The sequence below is a fragment of the Muscardinus avellanarius genome (assembly GCF_963383645.1).
Source record: "Muscardinus avellanarius genome assembly, chromosome: Y".
In the NCBI taxonomy this organism is placed as follows: Eukaryota; Metazoa; Chordata; class Mammalia; order Rodentia; family Gliridae; genus Muscardinus; species Muscardinus avellanarius.
Window position 1 is genome coordinate 8,331,766 of NC_137809.1, and position 19,444 is coordinate 8,351,209.

General features: G+C 44.7%; 2 protein-coding genes across 2 annotated transcripts in view; one reads left to right on the forward strand and one right to left on the reverse strand.

Moving 5' to 3' along the window:
• LOC308279535 (F-box-like/WD repeat-containing protein TBL1XR1) overlaps positions 1–19,444 on the reverse strand; it is a gene marked incomplete at both ends in the record, with an annotated part of 935,328 nt that overhangs the window by 106,850 nt on the left and 809,034 nt on the right.
• The window catches only part of LOC308279546 (protein Shroom2-like), a gene marked incomplete at both ends in the record, with an annotated part of 142,826 nt that overhangs the window by 59,134 nt on the left and 64,248 nt on the right, over positions 1–19,444 (forward strand). Inside the window, 4 exon segments of the mRNA XM_080719675.1 lie at positions 6,640–6,768; positions 8,677–9,346; positions 9,350–9,823; positions 9,825–11,215. Of these exon segments, the coding sequence (XP_080575801.1) occupies positions 6,640–6,768; positions 8,677–9,346; positions 9,350–9,823; positions 9,825–11,215 (2,664 nt within the window).

Here is a 19,444-nt window from a genome sequence, read left to right on the forward strand (position 1 = left end):
GATTTTATCTGACATGATGTCACCATTCTCAGCAAGGCACTTGTCTATACTGCTGTCCAGAAAAAGAATGCAAGCTGTATAAGTATCTCTACAATGCCATTAGGCATTTGCCTTTTTCTTTCTCTTTTCTTTTATCTATCTATCTATCTATCTATCTATCTATCTATCTATCTATCTATCATTTTTGGTGTTGTGGATTGAACCCAGGAACATTGTACCTTGGGCCCATACCCCTAGCCCTTATTATTTTTGTTTTGAAACAGGGTCTCACTAAGTTTCTAAGGCTATTCTCAAATCTGCGATCCTCCTGACTTAGCCTCTCAAGTACTGGGATTTTAGGTGTGTGCTACAACACTCAGCTCTGTGTGTGTGTGTGTGTGTGTGTGTGTGTGTGTGTGTGTGTGTGTGTGTGTGTTACTGGGGATTGAACTCAGTGTTATTCTACCTATAAACAAAGCACCTCAACCCTTTTTTATTTGTTGTTTTGAAACAAGATTTTGCTAGGTGCTAAGAGTCTTGCTAAGTTGCTGAGACTGATTTTGAACCTCTAATCCTCCTGTTTTAGCCTCTCAAATTTGGGAATTATAGTCATACACTACCATGCCTGGCCATTTTTCTTTTCTTATAGTTACCACACATATTTATATAGCATTCTTACATATATGTTTTGCATATTCATTTAACATAGAGGGAAAGCATTACAGTCAGGAAGTTAGAATCCTTTTTAGTGTAGTCCTGCCTCACAGGAAGCTCACAGCTAAGCAAGCCCACAAGGACCAGAAACAAGTCCAACAATTGGGGACAATCACTGAAGGTCGATGGAGACCCAGAACAGCTTTTGTGAAGACAGTACTTTCATTGGAGCTGTCCTTCAGTATCTGAATCTGCTGGAGATGATGATACAAACCTATGTCAGTTGTACAGTATGCCAAAACTGAAGCAAAAGTGGAGATCTCAAAGAGTATAGCAGAGGGGAGGCAATGAAAAATGAAGCTTGAGAGAGGAAGGGAAACAGGTAATTTGGGACTAGAGCAAACACACCTGGCCCACCAAAGCCCTGAAATTATGATTCTGGGCCAGGTTTGGACTGGTAGAAACTTTGTCCAGTTGATACCGCTGGCCCAGGAGCATGGTGTTTTTATTTTAGGCAATAAAATTTTATTTAATAAAATTAGAGGAGCTGGGTATGGTGCCCAGTCCTGTAAGCCTAGTACTTGGTTCAAGGTTAGCCTCAGCAAGTTAGGCCCTCAGAAACTTAGGAAGACCTTGCTATGTTCAAAATAAAATTTCAAAATAAAAATACACAGGTCTGGGGGGGTACATCTCAAAGGTAGAATTGAACCCTGGGTTCAATTCTCAGTACCCTACACACAACCCCCCCCCCCCAAACAAACAAAAACTAGAGATATGTGTATATTTGCTAGGGGCTAGCAATATTCCCTCTTTCCTAATTCAGGCTTCCCAAAGCGTACTGCTTTTGTACTCCCTTCAACATTTACAAGTCCAGGGGGTCACATGGGAGCTTGTGACAGACATCGAGGACCCTGGAGTATTTCTAGAACTTACCTACCTTCCCCTTTATAACAAGGCCTTTCCAATTTCTGACTCATCTTCATTTCTAAGATTCCCCCAAGATGCCACGGAGTCTTTCCTAACTTCACTTGTAGGCCAACAGCCTGCTCTAGACTAACCTCTATCACAAAGTCTGTACCAGTATTGGAAAAGGGCTTCAAAATGTTTTTTTTTTTTTTTTTTTTTGGTGGTACTGGGGTTCCTGGAAGCCCTTGTACCTCCGGGCTACACTCCCAGACCTATTTTTACATTTTTATTTGGAAACAGGGTCTCCTAAGCCAGCACGCGTGGCTGGCTTCGAACCTGTGCGATCCTCCTGTCTCTGCCTCCCAAGCGCGGGGATTACAAGCGTGCGCCACCACGCCCGGCTTCAAAATGTTTTTAAAATAACTTTGGTATTAGAAAGCCAGAAGCTTCAGGGAAATGACCATGTAGAATTCCAAGGGTGATTAACAAGAGGATACATTTCTAACAGAAGCAAACTTCCCCAAGAATGTCAGGGGATGCCATGAGCCTTCAAGAGATCCCAGACTTCTATAATCAATTAACATTTGTGCGCATAACAAAAGGCGTGGGGTTTGTGTTAAAGATAGGGCAGGTCTACAGGAAGGAATCACCACATCAAAAGACCTGCCCTGAGATGGAGCAGACCTAGTTGGGTCAGAACACTTGGTATAAAGAGATTCTGTATCCAGAAGACTTCAGGTAACTTCTTTTCAAGTCACCCTCCTATACTACCTTTGGTATAGGGCTTTATTAACTCTGTCCTATCTTTACATCTTTGTAATAATAAAATTGTTTAAGCTTATAGCAAGAATTTGGGATACAGTTTTTTTGGGGGGTGGTACTGGGGTTCCTGGAAGCCCTTCTACCTCCGGTATACACTCCCACGGGCTACACTCCCAGACCTATTTTTTAACATTTTTATGTGGAAACAGAGTCTCTTAAGCCAGCAAGTCTGGCTTCGAACCAGCGTGATCCTCCTGTCTCCACCTCCCAAGCCCGGGGATTACAAGCGTGCACCACCATGCTCGGCTGAGATACAGTTTTCTATACATAGCTTAGAACAAGAACCCATGGCTGTATCTCACTGTTACTGTTTCAGAAGCCCAGCAGGGCCCCCAGAACAGTTCTTTCACAGTTTGGTGCCAATGTGGGGCACCATGACATTTCCACCATAACAAAGTCTATCCCCCAGCTGACTTGGCTGGCCTCCAGTCTACAGATCCTGAGATTCTCAACTAACATGTGGAGGGACAAAAGACAGATTGTATTTCTCTTTTGAGGGGGTACATCTTTACTTTCCTCTAAAAGGTTATGAAAATAACCCAACACTAATGTGATTTTGTTGTTGCTGTTTTAGGAGGGGGAAGGAATTCTCTCTGTGTGAATTACTGAGATTTTATAGCTAGGTATGATGACATACACCTGTAATTCTGGTACTTGGAAGGGTGAGACAAGAGGATAGCAGGCTTGAAACCAGCCTTGGCAACTTAGCAGAGTAAAAAATAAATGGGCCTGGTACAGTGGCTCTGGCCTATAATTCCAATACTTGGGAGACTGAGACAGGAGGATTGCAGTTCGAGAGCAGCCTCAGTAACTTAGCAAGATCCTATTTCAAAGTGAAGAATAAAAAAGTTTGGGGTGTTGTTCAGACGTAGAATGTCCCTGAGTTCAATTTCCAATATGAAGAAGAAAAATAAGTAAATAAATAAATAAATAGGATTAGGGATGAGTAAGTGGTAGAGAACCCCTGGGTTCAATCACTAGTACCATTACCCAAAACAATAGAAGTGATTTTATTTGAAGCAGCTTTTAATTTTTAATGTCATCTTAGTATTATTTTGTATCTTTTTTAATATTGTCTTTCTAAAAATATCTAGCATAGGAAATTATTTTTGAAAGTTCAAGTGAAGTCACACATAATGATGCAAGCCTATAATCCCAGAGCTTGGGTGGCCAAACAGGATCACAGGTTCCAGGTCAGTCTCAGCAATGTAGGGAGACTCAGCAACTTAGTGAGACCTTGTTTCAAAACAAAATAATAAAAAGAATGTGGAAGGGAGGTAGCTTGGAGAAAGAAAGTCCCCTGGGATAAGTCCCCAGTACAAAAAGAAAAAAGAAAAAAAAAAAAAAAAAAAAAGAAAGGAAGAGAAGAGGGAGACTTGCAGCTTAGACAAAGCTTTAAGTGGGTGCAGAGCCAAGGGGACAGTGAGGTGAGTGGGCTCTAGGTGGCGCCAGAGCGCTCCGTCGCCGACTCCTCAGGCGTGGCGTGCTCAGCGTACCCAGGCTTTTCTTCCAACCCAGCCATTTCTGGGTGTCAGAGTGCGCACAAACAGAAACCAGCCTGGATCCTGCTCGAATCCGCAGCGTGCGCCTGATACACCAGGAAATTCAGGGGACGTGATAAAGAGCACCTGTGCTTTGGGAAAATGTCACTGCCCCAGTGTGATGGTATCGGCAGGGACAGCATAGAAGACGTAACCCTCCTACGGGAACTACAGGTGTGCGCTGCCAGGCCCCACTGTCAGGCTCTAGTTCTCACCCCTATTCTTTTTGTGTGTCTGTGGCACTGAGGACTGAACTCAGGGGCATTCTACCTCTAAGATACACCCCAGACCTATTTTAATTTTCTCTCAGATTGCTGAAAGTCTCACAAAGTTGCTGAAACTGTCCTTGAGCCTTCCAGGTACTGTGATGACAAGCATTTGCCATTATGCCTGGCTTCATTTTTTATTTTGAAACAGGGTCTCACTGAATTGCTGAAGGCCTTGCTAAATCGATGAGGCTGTTTTTGAACCTGTGATCTTCCTCCCTTATCCTCCTATGTACTGGTTTACAGGTGTGTGCCACCACACCCAGTCCTGACACCCCATTTCTAACAGACGACTTCCTGATCTTTACCTCTTCTTTCTATGGCCTGCATTTTGTTCTCTACCTTTACATTTGTTTCACTGTGAAACATTAGTAACTGTTATTACAACTTTTTAAAAAAACATTTTTCACACAGTGCCATTTTGGTCTAGAATTGGAAGTGTTTGGTCCTGTCATCTGTTAAGTTGCCCCTGTGGTCACTGACTCATGTCCAATGATGAGGAAGTCTTAATTTTATCATAAGATTTGTTTGGGTAATTCTGCTAGCATCAGTTAATGTTCCCACCATACTGTTCTCTGCTCTGATAGTAACTGAGCTTAAAATCTAACTGTATTTCACAATTGTATTTGAAGATTTGGACTCTGGGGGTGATTTATTATGTTCCTTGAAACAGTTCTACAAACTGAAGCTCTGAGTTCTTGGGCAAGAAGGTGCTACCTGAATATTTTCAGAAGCAGATTTACAATTGCTATCATCCATTCTGACCCATTTTGCTGCACCAGAAGTCACCCTGAAATTGGTATTATGAAGTAGAACTTCAAATGTAATATTGAGTAAACACAAAAGAATTGACTTGAAGTCAGCTCTTCTGTTGGTTGCTGTGACCAAATACCTGACATGTGCTATTTATTTATTTATTTATTTATTTATTTATTTATTTATTTATTTATTTTGGTACTGGGGTTCTTGAAAGCCCTTTTACCTTAGGGCTACACTCCCAGAACTATTTTATATATTTTTTTATTTGGAAACAGGGTCTCTTAAGCCAGCGCAGCTGGCTCTGAATCTGCGCGATCCTCCTATCTCCGCCTCCCAAGCATGGGGATTACAAGCGTGCGCCACCATGCCTGGCTGACATGTGCAATTTACAGGAAAAAAGGTTTAGACTTGGTCATCTGGATCCAAGAAACGGTCATGGTAGGACATGGTAAGAAATAGTGCAAGAGGAGGGCTATCTCCTTCCGTAAGACCATGTCCCCCGTGACTTACCTCTTCTAGCCACCCCAACTTCTGAACTTCCTGAAATTGAGAACCATGCTTTCAACACATGAGTTCTTGGTGGGGGTGGGGGGTATTCTAAACCCAAATCATTCTGATGAAGTTTATGAAGCACAGCCTTGGTTTTCTAATTTCTTCTGTGGTGTGATGAATCTGTTTCACCACAGTCCCTTTAGTCCATGGGAAACTTAATAAAGTCAGCTACACATTTTACTGCACATGTGTGTTTGTATATATTAGTTTTTCTCATTAAAATTATCTGACTCATCAAAAGGCTTATAGATGATTTTGTTTTTATTTTGGAAATTAGCCTTTATTGCATAATATTCTTTATTGCCCTTGCCTGCTGGAAGAAATGTCTGATCTCTGTAAAGTACCTAAAAATTAAGGATGCTCTATTGAGTTCTTTCTTCATTCTTGATTGGTCCAATAAATTGTCCACATGTGGTCATTTCTGTCCTAAATTAGAAAAGTGGAAGGTCAAGTGGCTTCACACCAGAACTTTGCAGAAGAGAACTTGGGTTTGTGTGCAGGCCTGAGAACATTTCCGTGATATCACCATGAGGTTACCAGCATCCCTGTGGATATTTTTTTGTTTACTTTTTTTGTTATTGGGGATTGAACCCACGGACATTCTACCTCCAAGCTATACCCTGAGACCTTTTTAAATTGAGAAACAGGATTTCACTAGGTTGTTGAGAGTCTCACTACTTGCTGAGGCTGTCCTTGAACCATCCTTCTACTCAGCCCCCTAAGTACTAGGACTACTGATGTGCACTACCATGCCTGATTGGGGATTTTTAACTGGACACAATGTATCACACCTAAATAGGTGGAGTCAAACATACAAAGGCACACCTGGGATTAGGAGTCTAGGGCTTGAGAGCCAAGAAGTTTCCTACCACATTGAAAAGCCCTAGCTTGGATCTGATGCCTGTTGATGTATGACATTGTGGCCTACCCTTGATGGGCTTATATTACATATTTATAATACATACTTAGAGATTCAGAGGAAGATCCATCAGCTAGTCTTACTGGACTATAAGATAGCCATGTTTTTTTAGTTAACTGAATAGATAAAGATACACAGTCTAAGGTGGACCTGGTGGTACACACCTGTTATTTCAGTTCATGGGAGGCTAAGACAGGTAGTAGGTGTGCAGAGCCCCTCACATGCCTGTTTTCTTTTCCAGAAGGAGTAAGCTGAGCTGGAGGCCTCATTCTTGGTACACCAAGTTCTCCAATAACCAGTTGAGGCCCACTGTCTTGCAGATCCCCTCCACAGGTGGTTGCACTTCCTGGCAGATCCAATACTATGTGAGGTAGGCACTGTTCTTTGCAAAATCTGTGTGACATTCTGCAGATGCTCAGAAATCTCAGTACAATGCCAGGTACAGTGTGAAAAGGCATCATAAGCAGAGTGTGGGGGCATTTGCCTATAATTCCAGTACTTGGGAGGCTGAGACAGGAGGATCGCACAGGTTCAAAGCCAGCCTCTGCTACTTAGTGAGGCTCTCAGCAACTTCGTGAGACCCTGTTTCCAAATAAGATATAAAATAGGTCTGGGAGTATAGTCTGGAGGTAGAAAGCCTCTGGGTTCCACCCCCAGTACCACCAAAAAATTAAAAAAAAAAAACATTCAGCAGCTATCTTTTTAAAGAAGCATTCAGAGCTGAGTGTGATGGGGCCCATAATTCCAGTACTCAGGAAGCTAAGATAGGAGGATCATAAGTATTATGGATTGGGAGAATATGGTTTGGGGAAACTGTTTCCCGGGAACCCCTGCTAGGGTCTCAGACACACTTACCCCCAACCCATAACAAAACCCAAAACAACCAAGAACAGAAAAAGACTGTGGATTCTTGTCCTAAGCTAAGAATAAATATGCATACCTTGGACAGTTGCTGAAGATTTAAAGAAGTTTATTAAAAGATAGAAATACAGAGACAGTCACAGCCCTATGCTGGAGAGGGACACGGGGGCAATTCAAATGAAAAATACCAAAGAACTCCAGTTTACTGAGTGTTTTCATCCCGCCCAAGTTCATGGCAGGTCCTTTGATCTGTAGATATGCTAGCCCCCTATCTCTAGCCCTGGCTCTGCTGTCTCCAGGCAGATTTGCCCCAGAAGGGACGGGGCAGCCCCATCTCTGAACACCTTTAGTTCCATCCCCCAAGATGTGTGAAATTGTTTCTCCAGAATCTGGGATTTCCTCCCATCTCTGGCTCCAGCTTTCTTTCCTTCTCTTTAGAAATGTAAATTACAAGTCCCTCTTTTCTGCTAGCCCTGGCTTTCTTAGTATAAAAGATATATTTTTAAAATTGGAAATCTTTCCCAATACTAGTACAATAAGTCCTAGTCCATCCTCAGCAATTTAGCCAGGCACTGTTCCAAAATAAAAGGGCTAGGGATAACCAGGCATACTTATGTATACCTGCAATCTCGGTATTTGGGAAACGGAGACAGGGGATTGTTGGTTCAAGACCAGCCTTGGCAACTTAACAACACTGTCAAGCAACCTAATGAGATCCTGTTTCAGAATTTAAAAATATATATAGAATAAAATGGGGCTGAATAAAATGGGGCTGGGGATGTAGCACAGAGGTAGAGTGCCCTGGATTCAGTATTCAGTAACATAAACACACACACACACACACACACACACACACACACACACACACACACACACACACACACACCACAACCACACACGTAAAAAAAAAAAGAGAGAGTAAGGAATCTAGCTAAGAGGTAAAATGCCCCTAATGTCTATCCACAGTATCACAGGAAAAAAAGAGGAGTTCAAGCCCTACTAAAAAAAAAAAAAAAAAAAAAAAAAAAAAAAAAAAAATAGGATTCAGCCTCTTTCCATAAAGCATCTCTTTTATGTCACAATTAAGATGTGTCGGGTAAAATCCCAGACCCAATAATTAAAAAAAATTTTTTTAAAGGTACTGGTGATTGAACCTGGGAGTACTCTACCTCCAAGCTATATCCCCAGCTCTTTTTACTGTTTATTCTGAAATAGGGCCTCACTAGGTAGCTGAGGCTGGCCTGGAACCTGCAATCCTTCCGTCTCAGCCTCCCAAGTACTGAGATTACAGGTGGATGCCAGCACACCCAGCTCCGACCGGTGTCCTGAGGACCAGCTGTGTTCGTGCTGGCGTGTCCTCCGGTATTCCCTCTGATGTCTCTGGGTGCTAAAGCCAACCACCTCCTTGTTTTCCTAGTTCTTCCTCGCATGATCTGTCTGGCTCCTGGGAGCAGACGAACCTGCATCGTTCTTCTGGCCACTTCAGCTCCCTGGGCAGCGTGGACAGCCTGGACCAGCCCTCGCAGCCCTGCCCCTCCGGTCGTCTGTCCGCTGCCAAGTCCAACAGCAGCATCGACCACCTGGGCGGCCAGGGCAAGCGGGACTCGGCTTATGGCTCCTTTTCCACCAGCTCCAGCACCCCCGATCACACGCTGCCCAAGGCCGACTCGTCGTCCACGGAGAATATCCTCTACCAAGTGAGCCTCTGGGAGACCTCCAGGCCAGCCAGCAGTCGGCAGGGCCTGGCCGGGGGTGACCCTCAGGGCCTGGAGGACCCAGCTCTGAGCTTCCCTCCCCGGCTCGCCGGCGACAACAGTAACAGCCTGCGGCCAGAGGACAGCGCTGAGCCCAAGCTGGCCACTTCTGGGAGATCCAGTTTCGGGCCAGTGTGGTATGTCCCCGACAAGAAAAAAGCTTCTTCCTCGCCGCCCCCTCCGCTGCCGCCTCTGCGCAGTGACAGCTTTGCCGCCACCAAGAGCCACGAGAAGGCACAGGGCCCTCCCTTCCCAGAGCCGGCCACCACGCAGCACTCCACAGGCTTGCCCGGGCCTCAACCTCAGAGTGAATGGAGACCAGAACGGGCGGATTAGCAGCGAAGGCCCGTGTGCCCGAGCAGCGGGAATGAGGCCGGAGCCTCCGGCTATGTACTGGAGGACCACCTGGACTGTGCTTGGCGGGGCTCTGAGGACAGGGCAGGCAGCTCCTCAGGGGCCCCGGACTGGCCCCAGGCCTCCAGCACAGATGTGCGTTCCCTGCAGCCGTACAACGGGACCAGCACTTGTGCCAGGGCAGAGATGAGAATCCCGGGGGCCCCCGTGTCACCGAGGGAGCTGCAGCAGTGCGCGGTCCTCCCTGGAGGCTGGCGGGAGCCTTCTGCTGCACGCTGCCATGACGACAGGTCTGCTCAGGTGAGATGGCCTGCTGCTGCCCACCAGACAGCGGACAGTGCTGGGCAGAGCCACTATTACTGCGTGCCCGCCCGGCCGCCCCTGCAGGGGAGTACCCAGGCAGCAAAACTCCGAGGGGAGTATTGGCATCCGGATGTGGCCTCGGGAGCCCACGACTTACCCTCCCTCACACTCGAGGGGCCACGGCCCGCGATGCTACCTGGCTCAGCAGGGGGTGGCTCTGGAGGAGAGAGAGAGGTGTCGACCTCTGGACACGGGGCCCCAGGGCTGCTTGTCAGGAACCCAGGAGCCTCCCAGAGCCAGCTGTGCCAGGAAAGCTGGTACACAGGCGGCCCCCGAGGGCTTCAAGTGGGCCGAGGCGGAGGGCGGCAGAATCTCTCGCCAGAGGACACCCCTGCTGCACTCCCTGACCCGGGAGGGCATGTCGCAGTCCCAGGATGCCCAGGACGACAAGCTGCCACCGTTCGACGCCCAGGTGGGCAAACCCATGCGGAGAAGCGACCGGTTTGCCACCACGCTGCGGAATGAGGTCCAGATGCGCAGAGCCAAGTTGCAGAAGAGCAGGAGTACCGTGATGCTGGCCGGGGACGGCGAGGCGGAGGACGCCGCCAGTGGCTGGCAGCCCGAGGGGCAGGGCGCCCGGGACGGCTCCTTCTCCAGCACCTATAAAGACCACCTGAAGGAGGCCCAGGCGCGGGTCCTGAGGGCCACCTCCTTCAAGCGCCGCGATTTGGACCCCAACCCAGCGGACCAGTATCCAGGGTCATCTTTCCCCCAGGAGCCAGACTCTGTGGCCCGCTTCTGGGAGGCGGGCCTGGCCAGACCACCCACATCCGGAGGGGGCATGTCCCACGTGTCTCGGATCGGGGGCCGGAAACGGTTCACGGCGGAGCAGAAACTGAAGTCATACTCGGAACCGGAGAAAATGAACCAGGTGGGGCTCTCGGGGGACTGCGAGCCTCTCCCGCACCCCAGAACACCCGAGGACACCGTGGGCACCTTTGCCGACAGGTGGAAGTTTTTTGAAGAGACAAGCAAACCGGCTGTCCTGCAGCCGGGCCCGAGGCAAGCCCTGTACGGACTCCCCAGAGAGAAGGCGGAGAGGCCGCGGACAGCGGGCCCCGGGGGCGAGGGCACGGAGGCTGGCTTCCAGAAGAGGTCTCGGGCCACCTCCTTTGGCGAATTCCACGGTGGCCACAGAGATGCGCACAAGGCAGGGAAACCGGACCCGCCGCGGCGGCTGGGAACCTTCGCAGAGTACCAAGCCTCTTGGAAGGAACAGGGGAAGCCTCTGGAAGGCAGGAGCTCGGGGCGGTACCACTCTGCCGACGACATTCTGGACGTGGGTCTGGATCGGCACCAGAGGCAGCAGTATATTCATGAAAAGTCCCGGTCGTCGCCATCCACGGACCACTACGCGCAGGTAGGCGTCGTGCCACTGGCGGGGCCTGGCCGCCACCTCGAGGCCTGTGCGGGACACTCCCGGAACATGCTGGCCTTGCGGTGCCGCCTCTGCCCACGGAGCAGCCGTGCTCCCCAGAGTTTCTAGTGTGAACGGTACTTGGGAACAAAGTTGGTACCTGCATGGGTAAATCTTGTTTGTTTTGGGTACTGGGGATTGATCCCTGGGTCATTTTTATTTGTAAACTATACCCCTAGCTGTTTTTATTTTTTATTTGAAACAGATTCACTAAGTTGCTGGTTGCTGAAATCTTCAATAAGTATCTGAGACTGGCCTTATACCTGTAATCCTGTCTCAGCCTCCCAAGTTCTGGGATTCCAGGTGTCTACTACTACACCTAGCTCCTGCATGGCAATTTTAAGTGCCATATTTCCACAAATCCTCATCTTTTTTTCCCTAAACTCCTTGTCTTAATTCCTTCCTTCTTTCTTACCTTCCTTCTTTTGCTTTTCTCTTTTTTAATGGTACTGGACATGGAACCCCAGGGCATTCTACCCCTGAGCTACACCTCAACCCTATGTTATTCTTTTATTTTGAAATAGGCATCAATAAGTTTCTGAGGATGTATTCAAACCTGTGATCCTCCTGTCTCAGTGTCCCAAGTACTGGGATTACAAGTGTGTTCTACCACCTTGGCTTGTCCTATTTTTTTTTAAATTGCCTTTCCCTTTAATTAGTTTGCATACCTTCATACAAAGCATAGCAGTCTGGGGACAGCCAGGGGAATGCTATAGAAAATGGTAACTAACACCAGGCATGGTGGTACATACCTGTAATCTCAGTATTTAGGAAACTGATACAGGAGGATCACAAATTTAAGACCAGTCCACAGTAGTTAGTGCCTCAAAATAAAAATAAAATAGGGCTCTGGATGTAGCTCAGAAGTAGAATGCCCCTGGGTTCAATTCCAAGTATAGCCAAAAATAAAAATAAAATAAAATGGTAACTGATCTCTCTGAAAGGAAATTGATGTTTTAGCTAAAGACTTAATATATAATAGCCACTTTTAAAATATCAATGCCATTTAATTTTATGGTATTTGTCTTTCTTTCTTTCTTTCTTTCTTTCTTTCTTTCTTTCTTTCTTTCTTTCTTTTTTTCTTTCTTTTTTAACCTGCAAGCATGTTCAAGGATGATTCTGGGAAGAAGTGTACTTTAAGATTCAGTAGCCGGGCATGGTGGCGCACGCTTGTCATCCCCGCGGCGCTTGGGAGGCGGAGACAGGAGGATCGCACAGGTTCGAAGCCAGTCGCGCTGGCTTAAAAGACCTTGTTTCTAAATTAAAAAAAAATATATATATATATATGAATATATATGAATATATATATATGAATATATATATGAATATATATGAATATATATTCATATATATTCATATATATTCATATATATATTCATACATATTCATATATATATATTATATATATAAATAAATATATATATTTATATATATAGTAGGTCTGGGAGTGTAGCCTGGAGGTTAGAAGGGTTTCCAGGAACCCCAGTACCACAAAAAAAAAAAAAAAAAGATTCAGTAAACTGTTAATTTAATTTTTCCTTTTTCTTGGTGGTACTGGGGTTTCTGGAAGCCCTTCTACCTCCGGGCTACACTCCCAGACCTATTTTATTTTTGGAAACAGGGTCTCTTAAGCCAGTGTGGCTGACTTCGAACTTGTGTGATCCTCCTGTCTCCACCTCCTAGGTGCGGGAATTACAAGCGTGCACCACCACGCCTGGCCGCATTATTTAATTTGTGTGTGTGTGTGTGTGTGTGTGTGGTACTGGGGTTCCTGGAAGCCCTTATACCTCCAGACTACACTCCCAGACCTATTTTGTATACTTTTTTTTATTTGGAAACAGGGTCTCTTAAGCCAGCTCGGCTGGCTTCAAACCTGCATGATCCTCCCGTCTCCACCTCCCAAGCGCGGGGATTACAAGCGTGCGCCACCACGCCTGGCCTGCATTATTTAATTTTAAGGTGACAGTTTTGATGGTGAAAGTGTCAAGCTTTCTAGATAACTATATTTCAATATATAGTACTTCAATATTTCAGTAGTACTTAAAAGTCCACAGTCTTTTCTGTCTCTCCCTGGCCCATCTCTGCCTTTTCTGAGCATTTCATCTTCATTTGTGTATTTAAAAAAAAATTGCTCTAGCTGGGCGTGGTGGCGCACGCTTGCAATCCCCACGCTTGAGAGGCTGAGACAGGAGGATCACACAGGTTCAAAGCCAGCCTCAGCTACTTAGTGAGGCTCTCAGCAACTTAGTGAGACCCTGTTTCCAAATAAAATAGAAAATAGGTCTGGGAGTATAGCCCGGAGGTAGAAAGCCCCTGGGTTCCACCCCCAGTACCACAAAAAAATAAATTGCTCTAGTAACAGTTTCTCTCACTCCCTTCATTCCTTCTTTCCTCTCTTCCCTCCCCTCTCTTTCTTTCCCCTTCTCTCCTTCACGTTTTTGGGGACTGGACTTAAGCATGTTTTACCACTTAGCTACATATTCAGTTCATTTTTATTTGATTTGAATACAGGGTTTTGCTGTATCAGGTTGATCATCTTCCTTTCTCAGCCTCCTGAGTAGCTGAGATCACAGTCACAGATTACTATACTCAGCTAGACTTATTCTCTTGTAAAAGGACCAGTAACAGCCTTAACATAGATGATCAAAATGTGCATGAAAAGAAAGCTTCCCATTTGCTTTTGGCATCCTGGTTCGGGAAACCCGTGTAGACTCTGAGAGAATGCATTTCTGCCCTGGTTTGGCCCAGCTTGCAGGCTGCCCTGTGTGAATCCTGAGAATTCTGTGCTTGGTCAGAAGTGAGGAATACCATAGCAGGCAACAGGCAGCATCGCTGGCATAGTGGGATAGGCATGTTAGGTGAACCCACAAATGAGGGCTTTCATAATAACAGCTGTCTCAGTCTGGGCAGCATGATGACTTGGTATCTTCTGATACTGACCTTTTCAGGAAGTGTTTGTCAAACGGCAAAGGCAGTCAGAGGGCCCTGGAAGGCAGAGTGGAACATCATACCACAGTCTATGCACAAGAGATATCTCCTACTCTGCGGTAAGTGAAATTTGGATGTAGAGTTGCTGAAAATGTATAATTGTGGAGAGTGGAAGCTGGGCATAGACGGCCAACTGTCTGGGTTTTGCCAAAAGTGGCTGCTCACTGGACATGATTTGCAGCTTTCCCATACCCTGAACAGAGCTGTGCTCTCCTCCTATAACCTCTCCCAGAGAGGCATCACAGTGCTTAGTGCTTGTGGTGATTTCAGTTCTTAAAATGGCTGCCGTGGCCGGGCGTGGTGGTGCACGCTTGTAATCCAGGCACTTGGGAGGCGGAGACAGGAGGATCGCACAGGTTCGAAGCCAGCCACACTGGCTTAAGAGACCCTGTTTTCAAAAATAAAAAATAGGTCTGGGAGTGTAACCCAGAGGTAGAAGGGCTTCCAGGAACCCCAGTACCACCAAAAAAAAAAAAAAAAAAAAATGGCTGCTGTGTTTTCTGTGCAGCAAGATGCTTTAGGGAGATAGTAATGTGAAAATTCCAGTCTGACAGATGTGAATTAATTTTTGTTCTTATTGTTGTTGTTATTACTGGGAATTGAACCTCTGAGCTACACCTCTAGCCTGCCCCCTCTTTTTGTTTTGTTTTGAAACCAGTTCTTGCTAGGCTACTTAAAGTTTTGCTGAGTTGCTGAGACTGTCCAGGAGCCACAATCTTCTTGTCTCAGCCTCCCAAGTACTGGGATGACAGGCATGTGCCACCACATCTGGCTAATGAGTTTATGTTGAGCTTTAAAATAGAAGTCAAGTCAGCTGCCAGAGAGGCAGGCAACTGTGTAATTCCGAGATATTGCACTGTAGCAGTTAAGCTCCAGTCCTAGTCCTGTTTATTCTTTATTTTGAAACAATGTCTGACTAAGTCTTGGAGGGTCCAGTTCAGTTGCTGAGGTTGGCCTCCAACCTGCAATCCTTTTGTCTCAACCTTCCAAGTATTGGGATTGAAAACATATGCCACCATGCTTGGCTGAGGATAGGATTTAGATGAAATACATAGTGTGAGCTTGGGCTTCCTGTAAGAGGGCAGGAGGGTGTCTTTCTTTGCAGGTGATGTGATGCAACCTTTCTTGCCAAGGGCTGATGGACACATGGAAATTACACCAGAGAGTTCTGAGTGAGGATTTTTGTATTGCAATGGGAATCTTGTGTGATTGGTTGTCTTATTCAAATTAAGTGCTGACCTCAAAGCACTAAGAGCCAATTTAGATGTTTAGCCTCCAGGGCCTCTGTAATGCGGCTTTATTGCATTTGGCTTTAAATTGCACACAGTTAGCTATCACCAAAAGTATCAAATATCAATGTGGCTCTGAAGAGCCACAGTTAATACTGAGTGTGTGCCTCAGTATTAACTTAGTCCCTGAAAGTACTAAGCTGTCTGCATGGCTAAAATGAGACTCAGGAGTAAGGAAGGCTGATGTACCATACACCTGCAGAACATAACCACTGAAAAGCACAATGACAGCTTTATTGCTGTGGGTTCCTAGTCAGTCACATGCTGTGTGCCAGCTGTGGTCTGTTTGCAGAGGCAACTTGCAAGTGCCTCTGCATTCATTGGGCCAGTTGTGCACTGCACAGCAGGGCAGCATGTTGGCTAGCTCTGCTTGTATGGGCTTTTGCTCTAGTTCTGCACACTGCCCCATTGCCTCAAGTGTGTCAGTTGTGCAGAGGTACATATGGTGTTCGGAGCATGGGTTCACTGGTGTGTATAAAGAATGTCACTGTGAACAATTATATTGTGCATATTGTGTATGTTCATAAAGGGCTGTAATCATACTAGCCAAGAGAAAGGAAGGGAGCAGGGCATGGTGGCACAGCTTGTAATCCCAATCCTAAAGAGACTAAGACAGGAGGATCACAGGTTTGAGTCTAGCCTTGGCAAGATAAGGAGGCTCTCAGCAACTTAGCAAGACCCTTTTTCAAAAAATAAAATAAAATGGGCTGAGGATGTGCCTCTAACCCTAAACCCTCTCCCATTCCGTCAGTTAGGTCACCTTACTTGCTCATCTATGTATAGTATCTCCTTCTTTGTCTAGAGTTTCTTCTACAACCCATTTCCCCCTAACTCTCACATATTAGGGAAAGCATCTGATTTCTTATTTTTTGTGTTTGACTAATCTCACTTAGCATAATGACCCCTTTATGGCTGAGTAAAATTCCATTGTGTACATATCCCACAGTTTTGTAATCCATTCATCTGTCAATGGACATCTTGGCTGGTTCCATAGTTTGGCTATGGTGAATTGTGCAGCTATGAATATAGATACACATGCATTAGTTTGGTAGTTTGGTTTCCTATCTTTTGGGTAGATACCCAACAGTGGTATTGCTGGGTCAAATGGTAGGTTTGTTCCCATTCTTCTGAGGATTCTCCATACTGTTTTCCAAAGTGGTTGCACTAATTTGCAATCCCACCAACAATGTCTTAGAGTTCCCACTTCTCCACATCCTCGCCAGCATCTGTTGTTGTTTGTGTTTTGAATGATTGACATTCTAGATGGAGTTTGGTGAAATCTCAGGGTAGTTTTGATTTGCATCTCTCTGATTGCCAATGATGTTGAGCATTTTTTCATGCATTTATTGGCCATTTCAATTTCTTCTTTTGTGAAGTGTCTATTTAGTTCATTTTCCCATTTTGTTATTGGATGCTTTGTTTTCTTAGTGTTGAGTTTCTTGAGTTCTCTGTATATTCTAGGTATTAGTCCTCTATCGAAGGAGTAGGTGGCAAAAATCTTCTCCCATTCTGTTGGCTCTTGATTGAGGTTCTTGATAGTTTCCTTTGCTGAACAGAAGCTCTTCAGTTTCATGCAATTTCATGTATTGATTCTCCTTTTAATTTGTTGTGCCTTTGGGATCTTGATGAGAAAGTGTTTGTCTGTGCCTATGTGTTGCAGTGTTGGACCTATGCCCTCTTCAAGGAGCCTCAAGGTCTCTGGTTTAATTTCCAAGTCTTTGAACCATCTTGAGTTGACTCTTGTGCAGGGTGAGAAAGTGGGATTTATTTTCATTTTTCTGCATAAGGTTAACCAGTTTTGCCAACACCATTTTTTAAAGAGGCTATCTTTTTTCCAGTGTATGTTTTTGACCCCTTTGTCAAAAACCAATTGTCTGTAAGTGTATGGACTTGTTTCTGGGTCTTCCATTCTGTGCCATTGATCTATGTGTCTGTTTTTGTGCCAGTACCACAGTGTTTTTATTACTATGGCTTTTTAGTATAGTTTAAAGTCAGGTATTGTGATTCCTCCTGCATGGTTTTTGTTGCTGAGAACTACTTTGGCTATTTTGAATTTTTTGTTGTTCCCAATGAATTTAAGGACTAATTTTCTATGTAACATAGTAACTTAATGGGCATTGTGTTGAATCTGTAGATCACTTTTGGAAGTATGACCATTTTGATGATATTTATTTATCCATGAATGTAAAAGATTGTTTTATCTTCTAAGGTTTTCCTCGATTTTTTTTCAGTGTTTTATCATTTTCTTTGTAGAGGTCTTTTACTTTCTTGTTTAAGTTTATTCCTAAGTATTTTATATATTTGTGGGAGATCCTGCGTGGAAGTGTTTTTTGGATTTCTTTTTTAGTGGATTTTTGGTGAGTATACAGAAAAGCTTCTGATTTTTTAAGATTGATTTTGTATCCACTTTGCTGAATTTGTTGATCAGTTCTTTAAGCCTTTTGGCTGAGTTTGTTGGGTCTTCTAACTATAGTTTTATGTCATCTACAAATAGTTTGAGTTCTTCTTTTCCTATTTTACTACTTTGATTTCCTTTTCTTGCCTTATTGCTCTGGCTAGAGTCTCAAGTACTATATTGAAAAGAAGTGGTGATAATGGACATCATTGTCTTGTTTCTGTTTTAGGGGGATATTCTTGAACCAAATAAAGAGAGCTCAAGGAAGGAAAACTACAGGCCTATAGCTTTGATGAACTTGGATACAATCTTGGATGTTTTCAAAGAGGTGTCTTGGTAGCATTTTATAGTGGTCTTGCAACGTGCTGCCCATTTTTCTGCCATGCACTTTTTCTGGTTTTGATGTCTCTCACTTACCCAAGTAGAAGTTGTGGCTCCTTCACAACATATGAACATTAAATTTGGAATCCTCCAACACGTTAGTGATGGGGGGCGGTAAGGAAAGGTTGTCCCTAGGCAGGCATGGGCCACACATGCCACTTACTTCATGCAAAGTGACTCAAAAGGTACAATGCATTGACAGGACTGTCCGACAGGTAAGGAAGAAGAAGTATTTGGAAACAAGAAGGTGCTAGGTAGTAACTTCTTGTTTTTTTGTTTTGATTTGTTTTTTGTTTTTTGGTGGTGGTATTGGAAATTTAAGCTTGTTCTGTTCCCTTTTTTGTGTGTGGCAGTTTGCAAGATTTCATAGATTTTATGTCAAATAAAAGGAGATTTGGACTGGGTATGATGGTGTACTCTGTAACCCCAACTACCTGGGTTTCAGGCCAGCCTAGTCAACTTAGCAAGACCTTGTCTCAAAATAAAAATGAAAACTAATGGGGACACAATATAGCTCAATATGTGAGACCCCGGGTTCAAATCCAGTTACCTGGGGGAGGGGAGATAAACAGATTTGTAGCCAATTTATCATGATTAATAAAATTTTGTGTGTGACTGCCAGGCATGGTAGTGCACACTTGTAATTCCCTTGGGAGGCAGAGACAGGAGGATCGCGCAGGTTCAAAGCCAGCCTCTCTGGCTTAAGAGACCCTGTTTCCAAATAAAAATATAAAAAATAGGTGTCTGGGAGTGTAGCCCGGAGGTAGAAGGGTTTCCAGGAACCCCAGTACCATACACACAAAAAATTTCTTTTGTGTGTGATACTAGGGATCAAACCCAGGGGCATTCTACATCTGACCTCTTTTTTCATTCTTTACTTGTAACAGGGTCTCATTAAGTTTCTGAGAACCTCACTAAGAAGCTGAGGCTGCCCACGAACCTGTGAGATCCTCATGTCTCAGCCTTGATTTATAATTTTTTAAAAATCGTGGTTCATTGTAATAGTACATGATAAATTTATAGTGATACATTCATATATGATATACTCATATATGCATATAATATCTGGTCTGTTTTCTTCCTCATATGATTTATTATTTTGAAGTCTTCTTCTGGAGGGTCTTCTGTAATGAGTATTGAACCCAGGGTTTCATCATACATTTGCTAGCAAAGCATTGTATCACTGAGTTATATCCCCAGACCTTAAAAAAAATTTTTTTTTTTTGTGTGTGTGGTACTGGGGA